The 22,893-nt window shown below is 38.5% G+C and overlaps 1 protein-coding gene across 1 annotated transcript; it reads left to right on the top strand.

Moving 5' to 3' along the window:
* Positions 1-2,540: 2,540 nt before the first annotated feature.
* tgm1 (transglutaminase 1, K polypeptide) lies at positions 2,541-14,369 on the top strand. The gene is made up of 14 exons (XM_051097435.1): positions 2,541-2,683; positions 3,900-4,120; positions 5,525-5,716; positions 5,820-6,071; positions 6,718-6,836; positions 7,005-7,112; positions 10,453-10,630; positions 10,903-11,041; positions 11,246-11,438; positions 11,555-11,708; positions 11,943-12,227; positions 12,320-12,480; positions 12,663-12,799; positions 13,385-14,369. Exons 2-14 carry the CDS (start codon positions 3,901-3,903, stop codon positions 13,527-13,529), a joined length of 2,283 nt encoding a protein of 760 aa, XP_050953392.1. The 5' UTR covers positions 2,541-2,683; position 3,900; the 3' UTR covers positions 13,530-14,369.
* Positions 14,370-22,893: the final 8,524 nt, after the last annotated feature.

Raw genomic sequence — 22,893 nt, 5'->3', positions numbered from 1 at the left:
GGTTAAAAATTCTCAATGGTAGTGTAAAACAACACCCTTTTTACCTTGCCAAAATCAACTCTGCAAAAATTAACCCATTCTGAGGGGTTGTTCCTTTAAATGCAAATAAGCTCTGCTTGCCCCGCCCCTCTCTCCTCTCTGTAGAGTGCTGTGCTGCTCTGAGAGATTGTTTACTTTAGCCACATTTAGCGTGTTTAGCCACGAAACTTGCTAACTAGCATGTTATTAGGAAAGGTGATTGCAGAGATTGATAAAAAAAACCCCAAAAAACCTTACACTCACTTCTGCTGTAGGTGAAACTGGATCACGAATGATTTGCACGAACATAGACGGATATATGTAGATCAGGAGGCGCATTCCCTTCACAAACAAACATAATCCACTGCATCTTCAGTGGCTCAGATGTCGGGAGTAAATGACGACCACTATGTTCATTATTACATCCAGCAACACAACACCTCAATCACTCAATCATAGATTCATTCATTCATTCATTTTTATCCGCTTATCCGGAACCGGGTCGCAGGGGCAGCAGTCTAAGCAGAGACACCCAGATTTCCCTCTCCCCAGACACTTCCTCCAGCTCTTCTAACCCTAACCCTAACCCTAACCCTAACCCTAACACCGAGGCGTTCCCAGGCCAGCCGAGAGACATAGTCCCTCCAGCGTGTCCTGGGTCTTCCCCGGGGCCTCCTCCCGGTGGGACATGCCTGGAACACCTCCCCAGGGAGGCGTCCAGGAGGCATCCGCAACAGATGCCCGAGCCACCTCAACTGGCCTCTCTCGATGTGAAGGAGCAGCGGGTCTACTCCGAGCTCCTCCCGAGTGACCAAGCTCCTCACCCTATCTCTAAGGGAGCGCCCAGCCACCCTACGGAGAAAACTCATTTCGGCCGCCTGTATCCGGGATCTTATCCTTTCGGTCATGACCCAAAGCTCATGACCATAGGTGAGAGTAGGAACGTAGATCGACCGGTAAATCGAGAGCTTCGCCTTACAGCTCAGCTCTTTCCTCACCACGACAGACCGGTACAGCGACCGCATTACTGCAGAAGCTGCACCGATCCGTCTGTCGATCTCCCGCTCCATCCTTCCCTCACTCGTGAACAAGACCCCCAGATACTTAAACTCCTCCACCTGGGGCAGGGATCAGAGATATTCTTGTCTAACTTACATCCCTGCTCCGGCATCGAAACAATGAAGTTCGGACTGTGACAGCTGGTCTGAGGTAAGACGCTCATGTCAATCAACTATCGTGGGAGCGGCCTCTGTGGGTGTGACACCACACCGACAGGCATCTGAGAATAGTTCGATTTGAAAAAGGGGATATTATTTTTACAGATTAATTTAAAACCACTGCATGGATTTTTATCATTTTAGTGTAGATGTGTACATACACTGACAACACACATTAATGTTCAAACAACATGTAAAAGTGAAGTCTGCATCCGATAACCCCTTTAAAGAGCCACAAAATGGTATTTATTGCTTGAATTTCTTAAAATTTGAAAGCTGTCCTGCAGAGTTTAGCTCCAACACTAATCAAACACACCTGAACAAGCTAATCAAGGTTGTTCTGGATCACTAAGGCTACAGCCAGGTAGTTTTATTTTTTTATTTTTTTATGGGTTGGAGCTAAACTCCGCAGGACATTGGCACTGCCGGACCGATGTTGCCAATCCCTGGTCTAGATCTGTCTGTCTGTCTGTCTGTCTGTCTGTCTCTATATATCTGTCTCTCTGTCTGTCTATCCATCTATCGATCTCTCTCTCTCTCTCTCTCTCTCTCTCTCTCTCTCTAAACACACACACAATGTTTTATCAGTTGAACTGTAATGAATGAATGTAAACAGATGGCATATGTTTGCAGACATATATTCAGTGTAGTAGTTGAGTTCTAACTGTTTAATCTGTGTGAATGTGACACTCTGCTGCCAACGGAGTGATGAAGCTGCTGATTAAATATTTCTCAGGCTGATACTCTGTTATTTCTTGCGCCCTGCCTAAATGGAAAAAAAAGCCATACAAACTTTCACTAAACGTGTGTGTGAGAAATGATATCATAGGTAATCATGGTCACGTGTGGCTGTTATAATGATTTCAGGAGTGACTTGTGTTCATCTATGCGTGCTCACTCATTAGGTCACATGAGAACACAGTGAGCTGCATCCCTCTATAACTTTATCCACAGATGTTGATGCATTGATATTATATTGATATATTATGAAAATTAAAGGTTTATACATCCAATTTTATATTTAGTATGTGTTGTTTTATTTTTGTAAAAATTAACACAACAACAGCAGTGTTAGTTACCACCCTTGCCATCTCAGTGAAAACACCCATGATTGGTATGTAGGTAGGTAATTTGCCCAATAACTGTGTGTCATCTTCCATTCAGAATTACCCTTACATTACAGCTACACTCCACTCTCATCTCATTTAATTTTTTTTTTTTTTCTTTTTTTTTTTTTTTAGGAAGTCTTGTAAAACCAGTTCTCATGCCATCGGCACACCCCTTCATACACTGCTAAAAGCTAGAAACTTGTTCAGTCCTAAATTAAACACTGAGTGAGTCGCACTGAATGCAGCTCAGTCACTCACATGAGTTTACAGGTATTTTTAGAACGGAGACAGGCATAAACACAACTGACACTTTTACGAACGGCAGAGGACTGCAACCAGGTAAGAAAACTTTATCATTATATGAAGGAAACTCAACTGAAAAGATTCCAGTTTAAAACCAGATATATTTCAGTAAGTTGAAATGTAGCATGATAATTAGTTACTATACTGTGTTTCACTACTGCCTTGGTACTACAATGGGATTTTGGTGAAAACTACAGGTAGCAATTAAAATTTTTTGTAAAATTTTGTTTGGCAAATTACTAAATATGAATATCTGGAAACGAATCATATTCTGAATGTCCAGAGACAAATTAACGACGATAAGGACTTGAAATTATTCTGTGATATTAACCAGCCAATTGTACAATGACCTGTTTATTATTACTTACACAAAAGGTGTTTTTAAGTTTATTTATTTATTTATTTATTTGTTACATTTATTACAATTTTATTTACGTTTTATTCAGTTTTTAAAGTAATATTGTAAAATATTGACAATTTAAAATAACTCTTTTCTTTTCGAATATACTTTAAATAATATTGATTTTTAAAATTAATAGTAAAATTTTAGTAGAAATTGTGATATGTATTTTTCATTACACATGAATATATAAAAAGAACAGAACAGCATTTATTTGAAATAGAAATCTTTTTTTTTAAAAAGATTTTTGTAATTTGTAACAATTTAATGCATCCTTGCTGAATAAAAGTATACATTTGTTTACAAGAAAAAAAAAAAAAAATAATACATTACTGACCCCAAAGTTTTGAACAGTCCATTGATTTGAGCTGAAATTAAGCAGAGACTGTCCAGGAACTCAACTTTCAAATACTAATCAACTAATCTAGGTTTATTTTGCAATAATAACTGGCTGACAGTACAATATCCCACTTATTACACTACTACTTACCAAATAAATGAATATATGAATGTGATTACATCAACAGTCTTTGTTAATTAGCTGCTGAGAAAGTGAAAGAAACGTATTTCTGGGTATAAAAGCTGCTTAGTTAAAGGATAATGAAGAAAATTAACACATTATGGCCCAGAAATGCTGCACTATTTATTGAAGTGTATTTTAAATAACAATAAACCTAAATGTTATTCAGAAATTGTTATACAACAAAAAACTAAATGGATTTGAGTCAGACAAAATATTGTAAAAGAACACAGAAAGATAAAGAAACAGTTGTACACAAATGGTGTTAGTAATTATGATTGTGGTTTGTCTAAATCCTTTAGAAATGCTGAGTTTTCTGTTTTATTTCACAGCATGCCTGTAGAAACACTATCAATCAGAAACCGCTCTGCCATTGGGCGCTTTCCGACCGGTACTCTTGCGCTGGAGGATCCAGATAAGGTGAAGCCAGACAAAAAGTGGACATGTAGCACATGGGTTCGGCAGTGCTGCCAGAGCTGCTGCTGCTGGCACAAAAAAGCTGATGTAGATGGCACAGATACCACAAATGATACAGGCAGCATTGGGATGAAAGGTACATGTAACCTAACCAGATGTGTAATGCTTTGGGCAAAGAGTGTTTTGATTTCAAAAATAAGTCTTGAATATATATTTAAGAAAATGAAAAAAAAAACAAAAAAAACAAACAAAAAAAATAGTCACTTACTATGGAATGCAAAAGAAGATATTTTTATTAATGTTAAATGGACAACCCCTTCCAAAAAGTAGTATACTTCAAGTTTATTTTATTAAGTATACTTAAGGTTCAAGTATATTTTTAAGCATACTTTATGTAGTATGTATACAAATATCAGTGTACTAGTAATATACTCGTAAGTGTACTATTTCAATACTCCTTGGGACTAAATTGGCCCACTTTCTAGTATATAAAAGTATACTTTTAAGTATAGTTTAAATATAACCGTAGTAAACTTTGAGTACACAACAAGTTTACATCAAAGTTTTTAGCTTTTACTGCAACTATACTAAAAGTGAACTTATAGGTATATTGATAATTTACTAATACGTGTAGTAGCATTTTGAAATATAGTCTCAGTAAACTACTAGCTTAGTATTTTTATACTGCAAGTATACTTGTAACTTTTAAGTATACTTGTACTTGTATGTAAAGTGAGCTTTACATCATACTTCAAGTATACTACTATGTCCCTATTTAGGTATTAATTTGTATATATTTTGTTATATTAATATCTGAACATACAAAACATCAAAACAAAGAACAGAGTATCTGCTTGTAAACAAAAACATTTTATTCTAGCTTTGTGCATTCTTTTTTTTAAACACTTGGATGTGGGTAGGTTTTATAAATAAAAAAAAAAAAGAAAGAAAGAAATAAACAACATTTTGAACAAAAAGCTGAAAAAAGACAATGAATTGGATTCAGAATGATAATCAAAACGTACATGGAGTCGATCAACACCCCAAAGCTTGACAGTCATTATTACCTCTTCATTGGTCGACAATTTATTCCATAATGTTACACAGTTTTGATGCTGGTTTATGTCTGATGATCGTGTTAGATTACACCTGGAAGCATGTTGTTTAGGTTTCTACTTCATTTGTGTTTTTTGGGAATTCTGTACAGAAGATAGCGTAGCCCCCTACCGTATAACAATGAAAAAAAAAACAGATTCTAGGAGCACAAGTATATCTAAAATATATTGAGACTTTTTTTAATTATGTCAAGTATACTTAAATGTCATTTTAAGTATATTTCTGAGAAGTACATTGAAGTAGACTAAAAGTATACTTTCCTATTTTTTTAGTTTAAAAGAAGTAGCACACTTGAATAAACTTCATTTTCGTAAGGGAACATCCTGTTGTGTACTGTAGAAGAAATAGAGTCAAATGATGACAGAATTTTCATTTCTGTATCAATACAATATCATAACATCACAGCTTGTGCTCTCTCTTTTAGATGCTTTACTAGTGGTATGTTCCATAGACCTTCTCAAATCCAACAAAGAACAGAACCGACTGGAGCATCACACGGATCGCTACCGCAACGAAAACCTCATCATTCGCAGAGGCCAGACATTTCAGATGCTGATTGAGCTCTCACGAGCTTTCAACCCGAAGACAGATAAACTTCACTTAGATCTGAAACTAGGTCAGTTTTGCCATCATACTACCATAACCCAACAAAAAGACTACCACATGAGGCCTATGCTAAGCATGCTCCACTCCATATGTATTGTATGTATGTTTTTCAGGTAATCTCCCAGATGTATCCAAAGGCACACATGTGATTGTTTCTTTGGTTGAGGATCTGCAGGATAACTGCTGGGAGGCCAAGATAGTTGAACAGAAAGGCAAAAGAATAAAGCTGTCGGTCAACTCTCCGCCAACTGCTGCTATTGGCAAATACAAGTTCTGTGTTGCAACATCTTCACCAATGGGCGAGGCCATGTCCCCGTATAGTCCTGACAACGACATCTACATGCTGTTCAACCCCTGGTGTGAAGGTACTAACAAAGGCGGGTGAGACACAGGAAATGATAACATCAACACATGCGCGCTAAAAAATAGTTGTAGTGTGATATTATCTGGACATTCCATATGCTGGTAGCCTTTAATGTGACAGTTTTTACAAACATTAAAGCACAAATTTTATGTTAACTGTAAATCTATTAGATATATTAAACATTACGTATCATATATCTAACACTGAATTAACCTTGGATTACATGTAACTCTATATCCTGCTTAAAAAATTTGCATTTTGTCCAGTCCCAGTTCAGAGGTCTTGATCTTCTCAACTGTATCCAATTATTATTATAATGTTTAGATATTCAGTTAATTTTGTAAACATACAGTATGCTCACTCCGATATGATTATACAAGTACAGTAGTCTTTTAAAATGTGACATCCATTACTGGCTTGGACAAATAAATAAAATAAATATACAGTAAGTACATCAAGTAAATACCAAAGACAAATATATCATTAATTGAAAAGAAGTCATTTAGAAGTAGTAGTATGAGTAAAGGTTTCAGAGACTGTGTTGTCCCATTTTTGGACAGTATCACATTATTATTGTTCTTTCCTTTGAACACACACACAAAAACATTCCAAGATGCTGAATCATCCAGTTTCTCTTTCTCTCCTAGATGACTCTGTGTACATGGATAATGAGGAAGAGAGGAAAGAGTTTGTTTTAAATGACATGGGTATAATCTATTATGGAACTGACAGCCAGATCGGAGACAGGCCATGGAATTTTGGCCAGGTCAGAGCAATCTATCCATAGACATTTTTTTTTTTTTAAAGATAAAGTGACTAAATAGATTCCTTCTTGGTTTTAACATATGACAGAAAATCAAATTTCAGTTCTCCAGATTTGAAAATGTCCAAAGATGAAATTAAATGAAAAACCTGCTCCTTCCATGTGTTATAGTTTGATAAGGACATTCTTCCTGCATGTCTGTTTTTGCTGGAGCGCAGTGGAGCCCCAGCCTCAGGATGGGGAGATCCTATCAATGTGGTCAGGCTTTTGTCTGCAATGGTGAGTTTTAACACTCCTTTTAAAGGGCTTGTATCATTATTATCTTCCACTGGGGTCCATTTATAATGACAAATTAATGTTAATTTAATTAATATCTATTTCATGACACTCTAGATGGTGCCATTACAGGCAATTTGCTAGCAATCACATAATTTACTACACGGCGCAACCCTGTTTGCTTGCTTGCTCAACATTTAAAGTGCCCCTATTATGGATTTTTGAAAACTGCCTTTCATGCAGTGTGTAATGTAAAGCTGTATATGAATGTAAAGTTGTAAAGCTGAAAGTACCTCATAAATAACATTATTGACTCTCAAAAGTAAGAGTTGACTTTGAATCGCTGAAAGCAATAATTTTAAATTAGAATGCCATTTCCACGAAATTCACATACCCCACATACCCCATGGTTAAAATTACGGTCCAGAGACACCAAGATCGACCCGAAAGGGAACTTTAGCATTGACAATTAAAGGGGCACACTAGTTTTGTGTGTTGTGTTGTGTATAGACTCAGAGCAGTTGTAGGTCTCTGGCTAACTAAATCTGTGGACCCGCTATTGCCTACAAATATGTTGGTTAATACAGAATGTATATGAACCGTTATTGTTTGGGTTACTTTACTATGGTCTGTTTCCGACATGCACTATATGCATTTGACAAATCGCAACACACTGAGTCATCGGACCAATCAGAGCAGAGTAGCCTCATATAAAAAAGGGTCTTGGAAAGATAAATTTTTGAACAAATCCTTCAAGAGTAGTGTTTTTTGACCTTGCATGCATGTAATCATGTTGTTGGAGACTCCGAAAACCATATTATAACCTTTCAAATAGCATAATAGGGGCACTTTAAATAGTCTGGTTCAGTGTGTTCACTGTAAGGCCCTTCTGCACAGTAGTTCTGATTGATTGCTCAGATCTGGTATTTTTATTTGACTGTTCTCATTATTTTTTAAACAAGGCCTGTATTAGATTCGAGTGTAGCAGATCTAGTCCGCCAACACCAAATACATTAACATTGTCGTGTCCATGCTAACATAACATGCTAAAGTAGTCATGATTGAAATAAATGTAAACATAATCATTACCAGCTTGGTCCAATTCTTTAATTGCTTTGTATGTCTTAATATTCATAAACATAAATGATGTTGTCACATTTATGTTTTGTTATGTTTGGTTTTGATCTAGTTTTGCTTGTTTGACCTAGTTTCCTTTGTTTTCCACCACTAGTTTGTTACCTTAGTTACTCATTGATTTGATTAGTGTCTGCACGTGTTCGATTAGTTTAGGTATATCTAAGTCCTTAGATTTCTTCAGTTCATTGTCAGCTCTCTTTGCATGTAACCAGGTTGTTCTGTTCTGATCCTGTTTCCAGTTTTAAGTTTACGTAAATAAAACTACATTGCTGCACCTAAATCTAAATTCTAAACTTTATTTGCAACCTGGCTGTGACAGAAGAACTGACCAATATAATGGATCGAGCAGCAAAAAGAACCATCCTCCTCTCGCAGGGGAACCAGTCCCTAGAGAGGTACACACAGGACTTTCTGGATCTTTACTATCTCGTCCCTTATGAAAATGGAGTGGGTAATCCTCCACAAAGATTCCCTCTTCATTATCTGTGAAGGTGAAGAGGAAGTTAGCAATCCAGCCAGCCCAACAACAGCGATGCTTGAGCCTACTGCAGACTACCAGCCTGAGCCTGCCACGATACGAGAGCCAGAACCAATGGCAGAGCCCCAGAGCCAAGCCAACTAAGCCTGACCAGGTGCATGAGCCAGTAAAAACACCTCTGCCAATGAGATAGCTGGTGGAGTATGAGTGGATTTCGTGGAGCCCTCCCTCATCTACAGCAGCAGAAGAAATAGTGTTAATTATTTGAGTGAGTGAGTGTTTTCTGCCTGTGTCATTTCCCTGCACCAAATCTGCTTCACCTAGTACCACACTTTTAGAATCCGTGTTATGGCCCAGCCCTGAATCTTTTGTGTCTCCGCTGGTTCCACCCAGCCTGTAATCTCCAGTGTCTCCACTGGTTCCACCCAACCTTCAATCGCCTGTGTCTCCAATGGTTCTACCCATTGTCAAGTCAGTGTCATCGTTGATGCACTCACCCAGCCTCCCTCTTCTGCCTCCTCATCCATACTCAACCAGTTCTTCAGCCCCATCTCTGCAGTTTCCCTTCTGTTCGTCTGCTCCCCTTCTGTCGCCACTCTACTATGTGATGTCACCTCGGACCTTCCGGTCTCCAGCTTTACCCTGGAATGATGATCCCCTGGCTCCACCTCAGGCCTCCGAGCACTGGACTCCACCTCAGCTTTTTTTATATTCCGTCTCCTCCTTGGCGCCTCAATTCTTTGGCTCCACTGGGTTCCATTAGTCCTCAAAGTCCACAGGCTTAATCGTCCCTCTGGCTCTGCCTTGGTCAATCGTTGATCTGCCTCCACCTCAGTCTTACACTCCTTTGGCTGTGCCTCATCTCTCCATCCCTCTGACTCTGTCGGACTTCTCCTTTTCTCTGGCTCCATCTTGGTCCCAACCCCCCCTCTGGCTTTGCCCTGGCCTGCCGAGCCCCTGTCTCCACCTCACTCCCATAAGACTGCGGCTCAGCCTTGGCCCACCAGGCCTCAGCTGGCACTCTGGATCTCTATCTACATGGCTTCTCCACCTCATTTGGCTTCATCTCAGTCGGTTATTTCCCTGTGTTCACCTGTCATGACGCCACCATGACTCTGCCCTCCCTCGACTCTGCCTCCTCTGTTGGACTTATGTTCTGTGGCACAAAGACGCTATATAGAGAATAATATCACCTTTTCGTTTTTTTGGTTTTTTTTACACACCAAACTTCAAACTCATCAACATCACTTTGTTTACTTTTGAAGTGAACTTTTGCATGATCTGTGATTAGTGGTTTTGGACCACGTGAGCTGAATGTGATTCGTCCATTGTGAGCTACCTGTGTGGCGCTTCTTGCTGGAATGGAAATAAGATTGCATAGGTGGAAAAGAGAGATTGATTAGCTGTGCTGCTGGCTTGAAAGAATCAATCAGTTACTCAGAGTATCATAACTGAACTATGCATAAATGCAATCACTTAAAAATATCTAAATGCGATAGAACAGTGGTTTTCAAACCGGTTCTACAAGCACCCCCAACACTGCATGTTTTCTGTGTCTCCTTCATCTATCACACCTGATTCAACTCAGCTCATTAGTAGAGACAGCAAGACCTGAAATGGGTGTGTCAAATATGAGAGACCTACAAAATGTGCAGTGTTGGGGGTGCTCGCCTGACTGGTTTGAAAACCACTGCGATAGAATAATAATTTTTGTCCTACATTTGACAGATTAACTCTCCTGATGACAGCGGTGTGTTGGCAGGCAACTGGTCGGGTACATATGATGATGGCACAGCCCCCACATTCTGGAGCGGTAGCAGTGACATTCTGAAACAGTACTATGAAAGTGGAGGAACACCAGTTAGATATGGACAGTGTTGGGTCTTCTCTGGGGTTACCACCTCAGGTAAGAGTATGTGTTTGAGCAGGGGTGCCCAAACTTGGTTCTGGAGGGCAGAATTTAGATCCAACTTGCCTCAACACACCTGCCGGGAAGTTTCTAGTATGCCTAGTAAGAGTTTGATTAGCTTGTTCAGGTGTGTCTAATTGGGGTTGGGGCTTAACTCTGCAGGACACCGGTCCTCCAGGACCGAGTTTGGACACCCCTGTGTTTGAGAATGCATAAGAACAAACTGATTTGACTTCAACATAACAATTGAACCTCTTTCTCATTTTCAGTGATGAGGTGTTTGGGGATTCCAACCCGTTGTGTTACAAATTTCGAGTCTGCTCATGACACAGATGTTTCCTTGACAACAGATGTGTATTTAGATGAGAACTATGAACCGATTGAGGAGCTCAATCAAGATTCTGTCTGGTTAGTTAAAAATTAATTCACAAAAAAGCTGTCTGAAACCTCAAAGAGTACACTGTAACTGTATAAACACATGAAACATCACTGTATTGTAAAATATCTTGGCATTTTACTATTACCTCCATATACTGCACCATTAAGTGGTAAAGCATCAGCTTCACCTAGCTTGCCGTTAAACATACAAATGTCCCTGTTCTGTCTCTACAGGAACTTCCACGTGTGGAATGACTGCTGGATGGCCCGTCCAGACCTTCCCGAGGGTTTGGGGGGCTGGCAAGTAGTAGATGCCACCCCTCAAGAGACCAGCCAGGGCGTATTTCGCTGTGGCCCTGCTTCAGTCAGAGCTGTCCGGAATGGACAGGTTTACCTCAAGCATGACACACCATTTGTATTTGCAGAGGTATACACACATCACTAAATGATCACTTTTTATCACGTTTTTTATTTTTTTATTTTTTTTAGAATGACGCCCAAAGAGACTTGTATATGCTGAATGTTTCGCTCTTTTTGTCCAAGGTGAATAGTGATAAAGTCTACTGGCAGAGAACTGCTGATGGCACCTTCACTCCTGTCCAAGTCAAGAAGAAAGCAATAGGTCGCTGTATCAGCACTAAAGCAGTTGGCTCTGATGACCGTGAGGACATCACACACCTCTACAAATACCCAGAAGGTAAAAAAAAAAGAGACTGAGCTGCATTAGTCTACTTGACAATAACAAACTCTGAAAAGATGGGTGGAGCAACGGTTGAGTGTTCCTTAAAGTTATAAGAGAGTAAATTTAGACATTTCCAGGTTCCTTCACACATCTATGAATCCATATCTATTTTTTTTTAATAAATAAATAAATCAGAACAAAAATGAGCATCACGTCACTATTCCATAAATTTGCTGTCCCTCTCCATAGATTCAGAGGAAGAGCGTATTGCTGTGGAAACAGCCTGTAAGTATGGCTCTAAAGCAGGGATCTACGATGTCTCCACTGTTAACGATGTCACCATCTACATCACCATGGATGGAGAAGAGCCTCAGCTTGGTGCAGATACTAAACTGGCCATTGTGGTAAAGAACACAAGCTCAGAAGTGCGCACTTTCAACCTACATGGCCAGGTGGTTGTTATGTACTATACTGGGGTGTATAAAGCTACAGTGAAGAAAGACCAGATACCTGTCGAGCTCCAACCCAATGAAGGTGTGTGACTTCTATTCCGTTCCGGCAATAATGCAGCATTTAATTCATATCGGATAAATGATGCTAATTATAGATGATTATTCTCATCATAGATGAGACTGTGGAGTGGTGTCTGCGCTATGATGATTATAAAAACCAGCTGGTGGACCAGGCCATGCTGATGCTCACAGTCACTGGACGCGTCAATGAGACCAAACAGGTTCTGGCTACCCAGTTTCGTTTCAGGCTGCGCGCATCAGACCTAGTCATCAAAGTGAGTTTAAAAGACTTCTCTGGTTAAATGTAAAATTATCCATGTGTATTATGGAGATTAATATGTGTTGTAAATTAATTTAGCTTTTTGGGTGAATTAGTTTAATGAGATCAACTCTGATCTGATGACATCTCACTTAAGATCATCAATTGTTGTAAATGTCTACTTATTTTACCTTTCAGCCTGAAGGGGACGCTGTAGTTGGCAAAGAGATGAAGGTTACTGTTGATTTCCGGAACCCACTTAAGCAAACATTGAAGAATGTGAAGTTTCGCTTTGAAGGACTGGGGCTGCAGAGTGGCAGGGAGGTTTCCTACGGGTAAGACATTCATTGTAACCTTAAAGAAAGAAATATTAACTGTTGCCCTTATTATGGTCTATGATTGCTTTTTAATACACAGTTGTTAGAACATCATATAAATACATTTTGATTCAAAGGTTTGGGTTCTATAAGATGTTTTAGTGCACACTATTCATAGGATAAAAGTACAATACAGGCAGTGATGCTGTAAAACATTATTACAATTACAAAAAAAAAAAAGTTCTATTTGCTTACATTTAAAATGTAATTTATTCCTGTGATGTCATTACTCTAGTATTCAGTGTCACATGATCCTTCAGAAATCATTATAGCATGCTGATTTGCTGTGCAAGAAACACTTGAATTATTATTTAATGATTATGATAATTATTATTAATATTCAGTGATCATCAATGTTGAAAACAGTTACTCTACTTTATATTTTCATGTAAACTATAATACTGTGATTTCCCTCAGGTTTCTTTGATAAACAGAAATTTAAATCATTTTAATAAATACCAAAAATCTTACTGGTCCCAAACTTTTCAACATTAATGTATATGCATAATTAAACAAATTGTTCTCTATTGTTCTCTTTCTCAGAAATATAAATAGCTTGGCCACGGTGACACTGACAGAGACATTTGTTCCTTTGGAGGCTGGGCCACAGAAACTTCTAGTGTCACTCGACTGCCGTCAGCTACCTCAGGTGCATGGAAGCGCCGACATCATTGTCAAACCAATGTGAGACTTATTTTTAAGAGGAGAAAGATGCACTGCACTGGAACTTCAGTGGTTCTGAATTTCATTAGGAAAATCTCTATCTAGGACATTATTTTCTTAGCCATGTCTGAAGGGTTATTTTTATTTTAGTAAACACCTTGAAAATGTGGGTCCTCTTGCTCCAGAATCTCAAGGTGTTGCATTATACTTTAAATATATGAGATCAAATACAGCTGTATTTATTTTTGTTACATAAACCAAAATGTCTGTATAAACTATTGTTGCTTTAAAACATTGCTTTTTATGTAGAATTTATCATTTTATATTTTTCTTTCAGAATACAATTGTCCAGATATTTTTGATCATTCATAAATATTTAAGTCGTAACAACCATGTTGTCTGACATCTGACAAAATGCCAAAGGACTGTTTTGCATCTAATACACACCTTCAAATGCATTTCTACATCACATGACATCTTGGTTTCGGCGATAGGTTTTGTCAACCATGTCTGATATTTATATGAACATGTTTTTGAGGCATGTAAATATAATACTTGTACATACAGAAATATATTTAGGTAATATATTTCTATTAGTTTCGTAGGTATTATCTCACATTTCATAGGATTTGTATTTGTTGTGTCTTGGAGGAACTTAGGAAATGGTCAAAATTTTGGAGTAAGGATTTTGATTCACTGAAATTTTCACTGAATCACTTCACTAAAAAGATTTATTTGTGGATTTGCTTAGTGACTCATTCTCTTGGTTACATCATTACACCAGTAGGTGGCAACCAGTGATTAAGTCATATGTACTATATGATTCATGCAAATACTTCAAACAGCATTTTTTTTTTTCATCCAACAGTTCATAGTGAGCAAAAGCTCCAAAAACTAAAAAAAGTACCATAAAATATTACAATATAGTCATGCACTATATTTGTCTTCCTAATAGGTTTGTGTGAAAACAGACCGATGTAATTATTATTATTTATTTTTAATTTAGGTGTTATTTGTTTTATGTCATGTTAAAGTAATCCCTGACCTGTTGACTTCTGTCTCTTGATCAAAATGTAGCTTTTATATAGGCATGCACTGGCAGAGATGGAAGCTCGAGGCGCACTTAAAGGGCACCTATTATGCCCCTTTTTACAATATTTAATGTAAGTCTCAGATGCCCCCAGAATGTGTCTGTGACGTTTCAGCTCAAAATGCCCCACAGATCATTTATCTTATTTAACATTTTGAACATGCCTATTTTGAGTGGAAACAGAAACAGCTGTTTTCACGCATGTCTATTTAAATGCAAATGAGCTGCTCTTTCTCGCCCCCTTTTCCAGAATAGGGCTCTGCTCTTACAGTAACTTTCCTACTTTCCTACCTCAGATACACATCTGTTTGGTTTTGATTATTATGGCTATTGCACTGAAATATATCAGTTTAAACTTATCATCTAAGTTTTTCTGAGCGTTCACAAGTTCTCTTTCCTGTTTTATTTCGCTTAAACTGTGAAATACACACAAGTTTATATTAAAAACACACATGAGTTACAAAAAAAGTCGGATATGTCTGTGAAGGTAAACAGCTGGGAAAGAATTTGCACGTTTATATTAGATATGTGTATTAAGTGACATCAGCGTAATATACAGTACCTATACTGCTGTCTACACTGTTAATATGACCCAAACAATAAAATAAAAACAGAAAATCACTCTTGAATTAATCATTTCTGTAGCTCTGATAAGAAGGCATTTCTTTTTGATTGCTGCTTTTAAATGCTCTAGCGGTTCCTCTGCATTCGGTACATCCGTTCTGCAAGATGTCTCACATCAAAAAAGTGATTGGGACAATAACAACCCTGGCAAAAAAGTGGTGGGGACATGTACCACCCGTCCCACCCGTAAATTATGCCTATGCTGGCAGTGTCCATTAAGTTGTGTGCAGGGCCTGTAAAATGTGACATCATGGATCTTTTATCATTATAGGGTGGTTGTGTACACACACTGCCAACACACATTAATGTTCAAACAACATGTAAAACTGAATTTTGCATAATAGGTGCTCTTTTAGGCAAGAAAAAAAACTTGTGACTTGATTTGGGCTTTGTTGCAGAGACTAGTCACACAAGTCATTTTGGTATGGCTGATAATATTTTTTTTAACAGCATTAAACACTTCATTTTTCTATTCGTTCCTCATTCGTTCCATATTAAAGGGGTGCTATTATGCTTTTTCACTTTTTCAACTTTAGTCAGTATGTGGTGTGTATCTTTGGGCATAAAAAAGATCTACAAAGTAACAAATCTTAAAAAAATCCCTTTTCAAGAACTACAACGAACGGCTCCTTTAGACTATAGCCTTTGTTTTCCGCATGCAATGATGTCATAACGCGGTCACTTAGAATATCATTAAATTAAATCCTGCCCAGGGAAATTCAAATTGTTGGCGGAAGGGAAGGGACGAGGGATGCAGCGCGGAGAGTGTATAAGCACAAGCATTGACTAGAGTGGCTGCTTCAGAGCTGTAACGCGCCGCAGACTTGTGCAGTACAGGGGGTCGAAACACATGCCGAAGCCGCGATCTACTCCGGTTGCGATAATATCATGATAATATCACGTATTGGTGATCTCGCAGGCTTGACGATAGGACCCAACTCTACTGTAGCATATTATTTACTCACTCTCCACGCATCCTAGGTGTATATGACTTCCTTCTTTCAGATGAATGCAATCGGAGTTATATTAAAATGTATCCTGGCACTCCCAAGCTTTAGAACGGCATAGATGGGGGATGATTTCTCCTCATCAGTCCAAAACAAGTCCAATAATATACATCCATCCATAATAAAAAGTGCCTCCATAATAATAAGAAAGAACTCTAGCGGCTGCATTTTGGACCAGCTGGAGTTTGTTTATTAAGCACACAGAGCAACCACCAAATAAAACATTACAATAATCTAACCTTGAGGTCATGAACGTATGAGTTACATTTCTGCATTTGACATTGAGAGCATAGTTTGTAATTTAGATATACTTTTAAGATGTACTAGAAATACTAGAAACATGGTTTTCAGAAGAAAGATTGTCTTCAAATAGCACACCTAGGTTCCTAACTGATAATGAAGAATTGACAGAGCAGCCATAAAGTGTTCTAGGTTATTACATGCAGAAATTTTTTGGTTTGATAATTAACGATAATTGTATTTATTTTATTTTTTCAGAATTTGGTAGTAGGAAATTACTAGTCATACAGTTTTTTTAAATCAACTATAAATTCTGAATTGGTATGTTTCATCAGGCCACGAAAAAATATAGAGATATCCTGAATTATTACTATAAATTGTAGCAACACCTCCCCCATTTTCCTTTTGGACGCCACTCATGTTTATAACAGTAATCTTGGAAGGTAGACTCATTTAAAGTAATCAAGTAGTCAGTAAAGTAATCATCTGGTTTTAGCCAGGTGTCTGTCAAATAGAGCACATCCAGGTCATGATCTGTGATCATATCATTTACAATAAGCACTTTGGTAGAAAGGGTTCTATGCATTAAGCCAAGCTTTATTCTTTGTTTATCTGTATTGTATCTGTTTTTTATTTGTTGAACATCAATTAAATTGTTACCTTTAAATTGGTTTGGAATTTTTTTTGTATTTGCTAGTTCGGTCACATTCTCTATAGTATGACATCTAGGTGTAAGAGTCTCTATGTGCTGAGAATTAACTGATTTTTGTGACATGAGGCAGCTAGCAGATGGTCTGTCTAGCCAGTCTGCCTGCTTCCTAACCTGGGCCCCAGTCAAGTACCAACTCTAAGACTATGTGCTATATTTATAAAGAGAAGAGCGGCACCACCCCTGGAGAGATGAAGACCATCTCTTTTCAACTGGTCAGGTCTGCCCCAAAAACATGTTATTCTGTGGGCACCACTTAAGACATCCAGCCATTGAGAGATGACAGTCACAGTCTGCTATGTATTATGTCAACACAGTAAGATCGGAGGTGGCCAGAGCATATTACAGTGTCTGACATCGTACTTGCAAGTAAGGAAAATGGGTCGGCATCAGGAACAGGCAGAGGGCTTGTGCACACCGCACTCCTCTGCCCAGCATCCTGCTAACTAACGTTCAGTTTCTGGAGAACAATCTGGATGACTTCAGGGCCAGGATGAAGTTCCAGAGGGGCATACAGGACTGCAACCTCCTCTGCTTCACCAAGACATCGCTGAACCCAACAGTACGCCACGCCATCAAGCCGGACAAATTTACCACATGGAAAGAATATCAGAGTTGGTAATATGTTACTGGGAATATGGATACAATGTGCGTTGATACGTGAGGACTATAAAAAAGAGCTATAAAGATAATGATACCTTTATCTCAGTAACTGTAAAGAAAACAATAAAACGATCATTCTAAAATCACCCTCAATATCCACACCACAGCTATAACGATAAAGGCACAGAGAAACAATATCGTTGGAATCGCTTTCAGAACATATTTTTTCCAGCTGATGCACAATAACAATATTGACACCCGATCAGAATCAATTCTACTATCACGAGCTTGAGAATTTAAGGTGGCAGACAAGCATGCGAGATATCTAATGATATCTGATCCAGACGACATGTTAATATAGTTATATGTATAGCTGTTCTTGGTGTGAAATGATCTTTAATCTTTATAGCTGTGGTGTTAACTCTGCTATTCTTTGATGTTGAAAATCTTTATGTTCAGAGGCGTCATGCCCATTGAAAATGAGGGTCAGAAATTGAAGTCAGATTTTTGAGCCGAGTGGATTTTGAATGCATCTTCCAAAAAACAAAAAAAATAGCAGAATAATATATTTTTATTTGATACAATCATGCCGGCGTTATTATAATGTTCAGTGTGTGCAGCTACTAAATTCAAATCTGTGTTCCCTGGCTGGCGCTGAGCCAAAGACAGACACGTTTCTACAGCGCTGCGCATTATAACTAATCACACACGATTCTGTTGAGCTTTTGAATCCAATGACCAATCAGAGGTGTTCAGATTAGCCATCAAAGAAACTCCACTGTTTTGTTCACTAGCTCGCTGAGTGAATTCTCTTATCAGAAACAACAAGTGCAGATGTGCATACAAAGTAAGATATTAATTTCACAGTGTAAACAGTTTCAGTGATTATAATGGGAGTTTTTGAGAGTGCTTGAGCTCTGGCTAGAATAAATGTAAATGTTCTGAAGTAATAAAATGAACAAATACCAGTGCTAATCATCAGTGGCGGATTAAGACTCTTTGGTGACTGGACAGGACTCATGACAGAGTCCCCCCCAAGGAGTGGCTTCCAGACACTCCAAACACAAAACAATCTAAAAAAGCAGTGGAGTGGGGCCAGGACAAGGCGAGGGATGGAGGGCCAGGTCCATGTGGAGATGGAGGTTCTTGGGACTGAGGCAGAACCGGCAGAGCAGGGAGCCAGGTCGGAGCCGGCAGTACAGGCAAAAGCTCAGGGCCACCAGAACAAGACTGAAGACATCCAGGGCGGAGCAGATGGAGCAGGAGCCCACCAGGCTGGAACAAACGGAGCAGGATACCCCCAGGCTGGTGCAGACAGATCTGAAACACAGAACAGACAGAGACTCTATAGCCCCAAGGGTCGGAACAGGAAATACAGTGAGCTTATCAACAGTGTACTTGGGCAAGACAGGCAGGGTTGAAAGTTCAGTGTTGGTCTTCTTGAGAATGACAGAGGTAAAGGGACAGATGTAGAGTGTATTTTTAGTCTCTGGGCTCCTGACAGGTGGGGTTACAAGTTCAAAGGTGGGTCTTTGGGCTGTGGCAAGGCTACTAGAGTCTATCCACAAGTGTCCTACGCCCCATGAGGCCTTGCGTCAAAAATGGGAGCGTCTTCCGGTTCAAAGTAAACAAGCGGGACGTAACACTCACTCATTCAACAGTTGACAGGAGTGACGGGCAAATGAAGCCTAGTGAAGCACCGAGACTTTCCTCTGACTGTTTCAGGAAAAGATTCAAAACTTCGAGAGTGTCGAAAACAGCCCGATCTGGTGGTTAGTAAAAAATAAAGCAGCCAAAAGACTAAAGCTTCGTCAGAAGACGCATTCACCACAATTTACATAGATCGGTCCATGCACAAAAGCCTAACCGTGTGTGTGTTTGTTTGCTGAATTTCTGACTCTGATAAATTAATTTACTCTTTGAATAGTGCTATTAAATGCCAGTATGAATATCAATATGATGTAATAGAAGAATAATGTACACATATATTAATTGCATATGACATATATTTAATTTTCCTGAAATAATTTGTATTCCTTATATTACTTGTATGACTAGGTATTTAAAAATGTAATTATTAAATAGGTCCCAATGAAAATGTACTCGCAAAGTAAGATCTGGGGGTCGAACATTAGGACACACAAAGTGAATCGCGCACATGACTGGACAGAAAGTGAGGCTTCTACGAAAGGAATTTCTACGTTAACAAGCCTCGAATTGAGGCTTCATTTGGCATGCCCTTTAACACAAGCTGTGAAGTCTCGGTTCAAATGTCATTTCACTTGACAGTCATTCAAGATTTAGCGATCCAAACCTGCTAATAACACAAATTCGAAAAGCATATATGTTGTCCATAAGAACGTAATGGCATCTCTCATAAAGGTGTGCATCATTACAAAGTAAACAATGGTCTAAAAACACTTAGCCTCTTCGCTAATTAGCACACAAAATACCATTGGTATACTACATCCGCCACCTCAACGGAAGTTGTACCCACGTTCTTTTTTTACAGTAGCGGCCCCCCGGAAACTTGTGGATAGGGAGCTTAGGTAAGGTTTCTGGTGTCGTGACTGGACAAACGGGGCAGATAACAGGTTCATTAGCAGCATCTAGACAGACAGACAGTTCGAAATCAGACTCATTATTTTCTACAAGATGGACAGACAGTACACAATCAGCCTCTATGGCTGTTTCAGAACAGGACACGAGTTCATACACAGCCCCCTTGGCTGGGACAGGATGGGCAGAGGGTTCACAGATGGCCTCCTTGGCCGTGACAGGACAGACAGGGAGTTCACAGCCACCCTCCATGGCTGGGACAGGACAAGATGAGAGCTCATGTATGGGCACCACTACCATGACCAGAGCTAAAGTGAAAGACGTTGCTTCAGGAGGTTCTGCAGCATACGCCACCACCTCCGTAGGGTCTGGAGCGGGTACTGCTATTACTGGAGGTTTCAGTCACAGACGTGGTGTCACGTTTCTCCTCCATAACACCCACAGTAAACAAAGAGCCCACAGACAACAAAGCATAATCCATGAACTGACAGAGAGATGAACGCAGACCCTCACGAATGAGCTGTGATTTTAACGGCTGATTAATGCCCTCACAGAAAAGTCTATCAAAACACAGTCTGGTAAATCAGAATAGTAAGCAATGTCCAAATACTCTTGTACATAGTCCTCGAGCGACTGTGTTCCCTGCTCGAGGGCTAATAACAGTCTTGCATGTCCATACCTGGCCAATGTCCATGCAAAAAGCTGCTGGATCCTCATGCGGCCGACTTTTATGGCAGTCATTATGTAACTACAAAAAAAAAAAATAAATACTGTGGAATTGATTCGAAAAAGCTGAATGGTTTAAAAAAAAAAAAAAAAAAAACATTGATTGGGCGGGGTTACACTCTAAAACATCAAGAGTACAAAACAGACACACACACACTCAAACACACATACACACTCACAGAAACACACATATTTGTTTTTGTGAATTGTGGGGACTTTCCATAGACTTTTATAGTTTTTATACTGACCAAATGATATTGTCTATCCCCTAACCCAACCCTAACCCTACCCCTTATAGAAAACATATTTGCATCATTACACTTTTAGATAAACATCATTTACCCACAGGCCGGTCCCCACAATGTCAAAAATGTCAGGTTTTACTATCCTTGTGGGGACATTTGATCCCCACAATGTAGCAAAAACAAGTACACACAACACACTATTATACACACTGGTGTGGCTGTAACAATATGGCAAAATTGAGCTCAAGACTCAAACTGAAATCAGATTAACCTCTGATAAAGCACTCATATTCATTTTTGTTATATTTTTGTTGAATTTTGAGAATTCTTTGAGAATGTCAAATATACATCTAAATCCACAACTTAACAAAAATAAGCTTTTATGTCTAAAAACAACTAGACAATATATAAGCATTTTATATAGAGCTATATAGGAATCTAGTTGCTAAACCATGCAGATGTTTTCCTTTTTTTTTTTTTTTTTGCTCCCACCAGATAATCATCTGCACTAATCTGACTTCAAAAATTTGATTTTAAAGGCATTGCCTCTATTTTAAAGTATTATTGTATTATTTTCAATGGAAAAAATACAAAAAGAAAAAAAAAATACTATGGAACAAAAATGTATTACATTGATTTTACAGAAAATAAAAAAAAATGTTACATTTCAGGTGTCTGGTCAGTTTTGCCCGTGAACAACACAAGTGTGACTCCTAAATGAACAATACTAGAGGGTTAACTTCACTTGGAAGATGTGACGGTATAAATGAAGAGTTCAGATGCAAAAGCCTCTAAATCCATCTAACATATTTCTTTAAAATTAGCATTTCTTTCTGGCTACTTTGTATAGGTTTCTATGTAAGTACTGGAACTCTTGATTGGGCTGAGGCTGGAATTTAGCGACGCATTTGGAATTTATTAGACGCATCTAGCATTTGATGGACGTATACTATGTGTCAGGAGCATTCACTCAGAATCATTATCTCATTTTTGACTGAGATGGCTTTTAGCTGGTTTTGCATCTGAACTCTTCAAATACCAAATACATTAACCACTCTAGTACTTCAGTTAATACTGCACACAGATTCAGTATTGACAGCACATTCATGGCCAGTGTTGGGGAAGGTTACTTTTAAAAGTAATGCATTACAATATTGAGTTACTCCCTAAAAAAGTAACTAATTATGCTACTTTTTATGGAAAGTAATGCGTTACTTTTTAAATCTGGGCAGGGCTTGCTTGTTTGTTTTTAATATAAAAAGTTCTGTTTTTGGCAAATGTAAAAATAAAGTGAATTCACGTCTGTACAGTCGACTGCAGAAAAAAAAATCAACTCTTCAGCAATATAAAAAAAGGAAAAGAAATGTTTGATTATCTTGAGTAATTTTTGCTTATTAGTATGGTTGAATTGAATTATCGAAGGTCGGCAGCAAAGACATCGGTTAATAAAATGGTAAATAAATGCATAAAGGATATTTGTGTTATTTAACATATTTAATTATTGCAGGTTTGTGTCATATTCTGTGTTGAATTTCACTGTTTTTATTCATTTTGAGGAATACTGAATCTGTTTTTTGTGAGTGAGA

This window comes from Labeo rohita, chromosome 23 (genome assembly GCF_022985175.1).
Source record: "Labeo rohita strain BAU-BD-2019 chromosome 23, IGBB_LRoh.1.0, whole genome shotgun sequence".
In the NCBI taxonomy this organism is placed as follows: domain Eukaryota; kingdom Metazoa; phylum Chordata; class Actinopteri; order Cypriniformes; family Cyprinidae; genus Labeo; species Labeo rohita.
Note: the sequence above shows the minus strand (reverse complement) of the source record. Positions and strands in the feature narration are given on the sequence as shown.

Coding starts and splice junctions, on each gene's coding strand:
- tgm1 (XM_051097435.1), top strand. CDS start 3,901: ATGCCTGTAGAAACACTATCAATCAGAAACCGCTCTGCCATTGGGCGC. Junction 5,717..5,819: donor TCACTTAGATCTGAAACTAG/GTCAGTTTTGCC, acceptor TATGTTTTTCAG/GTAATCTCCCAGATGTATCC. Junction 7,113..10,452: donor TCAGGCTTTTGTCTGCAATG/GTGAGTTTTAAC, acceptor TACATTTGACAG/ATTAACTCTCCTGATGACAG.